The sequence below is a fragment of the Lepidochelys olivacea genome (assembly GCF_965140295.1).
Source record: "Lepidochelys olivacea isolate rLepOli2 genome assembly, chromosome: 10".
NCBI lineage: Eukaryota > Metazoa > Chordata > Testudines > Cheloniidae > Lepidochelys > Lepidochelys olivacea.
Genome location: NC_140420.1, coordinates 25,383,256 through 25,385,798, shown reverse-complemented (window position 1 = coordinate 25,385,798; position 2,543 = coordinate 25,383,256). Strand labels below are relative to the sequence as shown.

At 41.6% G+C, this 2,543-nt stretch overlaps 1 protein-coding gene across 1 annotated transcript; it reads right to left on the bottom strand.

Annotated features, from left to right (window-relative positions):
* Positions 1-658: 658 nt before the first annotated feature.
* Positions 659-1,597, bottom strand: LOC311526880 (uncharacterized protein; the record flags this gene model as incomplete). Its single annotated transcript, XM_084640347.1, has 1 exon — positions 659-1,597. One exon carries the CDS (start codon positions 1,595-1,597, stop codon positions 659-661), a length of 939 nt encoding a protein of 312 aa, XP_084496473.1.
* Between the last annotated feature and the right edge of the window lie 946 nt (positions 1,598-2,543).

Sequence of the window (2,543 nt, the reverse complement as noted above, 5' to 3'; positions counted from 1 at the left end):
GCCATCAATTCCCTGCTCCCTGGCTCTCCCTCCAGGTGCAGCCTGTGGAGTTAATAGGCCTACCCAGCCACCTTAACACCCTCCAGTCCTGGGTGGGGTGGACACCCCATCACAGGGCGGTTAAAAAGGGAGATGATATTTTTGCAAAATATTTGCAAAATTTCATCCCATTTTGTTTCATTTATCATCAAAATTCAGAAAATTGCAACCATCTCTGCCCATGAATATTTTGCAGATATCAGGAAGTGATCTGAATACATGAAAATAACAAAAACATAAACAAATTGCCATGTGAATAATAGGAAATCAGAGTTTGCAGTTTAATTTCTTGGGTAAACATTTTAAAAAAGAAATTCAGCCACCTGCAGTGGGATTAAGAAACCTGTACCTGCAAGGAAGTTGTTTTTGTGTGTGTCCAATTCTCAACTATTTTTAGAATGACAGTAAGTAATTTTGGTTGTTGGAACCTCACCCACCAACTATGACACAGCCGAAGGAATCAGATGCAATAAAAACATACCTAAGGGTAAAATAACACTCTGACGCTCCCTTTTTCTAAAGCTCCATCAGGACTTTATTAAGCTTCTGGGGTCAGAGGAGCAAATATATATGTGTTTCAGGACACATGAGAACCCAGTGCTTGGCAGCAAGGTACTCTCTAGACCTGCCTTGGTGTGTTTGTCATAGTATGTACAGCTGGGCCATGATCACCATCAGCATTGTTCTCTGCAGCTTCAGCTAGTTGTTGTTCTCCTGCTGGGCTGTATACCTTCTTCCACAGGGCATATTTCTCATCCCACAGGACTTCTACCATGTCCCAAAGAGCTCCTTTTTCCTCTTGTAGGTCCTGATCATTCTCCCTGAAAGCCATGTACTCTTCCCAGAGGGCCATTTTATCCCTTGAGATGGCCATATCCTCCTCCCAGAAGACCTTGTCCTTCTTCCAGAAAGCTTTGTATTCCTTCCAAAAAGTATTGTTCTTCTCCTGGGCAGCTTCATTCTTTTCCTGCAAGGCTTTGTTTTTCTCACGCAGGGCCTTATTTTTTTCTTGGAAGCCCTTGTTTTTTCTCTGGAAGACCCTGATTGTTTCCCGGAAAGCCTCATTCCTTTCCTCAAAGGCCGCAATCTCCTCCTCAGAGACCTTGATCTTCTCCTGGAAGGCTTCAATCTTTTCTTGAATTGTGCTAACCTGTTCCTGGAAAGCTTTCTTTTTCAGTTGGAAGGCCTTGATCTCTTCCAGGAAGGCCTTGTTGTCCTCCAGAAATGCCTTGATCTCTTCCATGAAGTTCTTGTTCTTTTCTTGGAAGGCCTTAATCTCCAGTTTCATGGCCCTGGCTTTGTTCTCCTCTTGAAAGGCCTTGATCTCTTCATGGAAATCTTTGTTCTCCTCCCAGAAGACCTTGATCTCTTCTTGTAAGGCCCTTTTCTCCTCCTTCAGACACTTGCTGAGATGCTTCTTGCGGAGGTTAGTAAAGGGTGCCAAACGGTTCTTGGTCTCCTGCTTTGTGTTATGTGAGACAAATGTCTCATTGTTTATTCTGACCCGTAAGGTGCCATAGTCCAACCCTCGTTCTGTTTTTTGCTTCCTTTGATCCATCAGTCACTGCTGGATTTGGAGATGATTGGGTGAAACAAGGAACCTCTTGAGCATAAATTTGCTGCTGTACAGTGCACTAGGTGGTAGCCTGTGTGAGGAGCAGAGCAGGTGGGCGTCTGTGAAAAAGCTCACGCAGGACCACTAAAGTAGGAAGCCAAGGAATAGAAATCAAACAAACAGCATTAGCTATGAAGTTTATAGGACAGATTTAAGCTACACTAGAGAAGAAAGTTAGCAAGTAAGCCTAAATGAGGTGTTCCACAATATGCTGGGTTATTTAAAATCTGTGGCTAAGATTTTCAAAAGTAACTAGTCATTTAGGTGCCTCTCTTTTGGGTGTCCAACTTGAGACTCCTTAAAGGAGCCTGATTTTCAGAACAGGCTGAACAGCCACTCTCTGAAAATCAGGCCCCTTTAAGCTGTTTCAAATTTGGTACTGAAAAATTGAGGCACCCTAAATCATTAGACCCTTTTGAAAATCTTGGCGTGTGTACACAACTACTCTGTATTATATTTTTTTCTTACCATCCCTTTATAAAATAAAATCCCTTAAATTATTGGCCCTTAATATGACCAGCATAAATTTAAGTAGCCAGATTTGATAAGGTATTGTTAAAAATTGGGGTATGACTTGATTAAAAGAAATTATAACTACAGCAAATATTTTTATAGACATACTATTAGCACTTCCTGTCTTTGTGGTTCTTGATATGTTAAGTATTGGAAAGATAGTCTTGTAGGTGCTCACAATGATGCTGTGTGAGGAAATCTGGGATCTCTTCCCAGATCTGCTCCTTACGTTCTGTGTTGTATTGAACAATTAATTTAGGCTGACATCTTACAATCCTCACTCAGTTTGAATAGGATGTATCTTAATCTGCAAGTACGCCAGTTAAAATCTCTGGAACTACTCCCAGAGTAAGGAATTAGACAGTGCAAAAAGGGT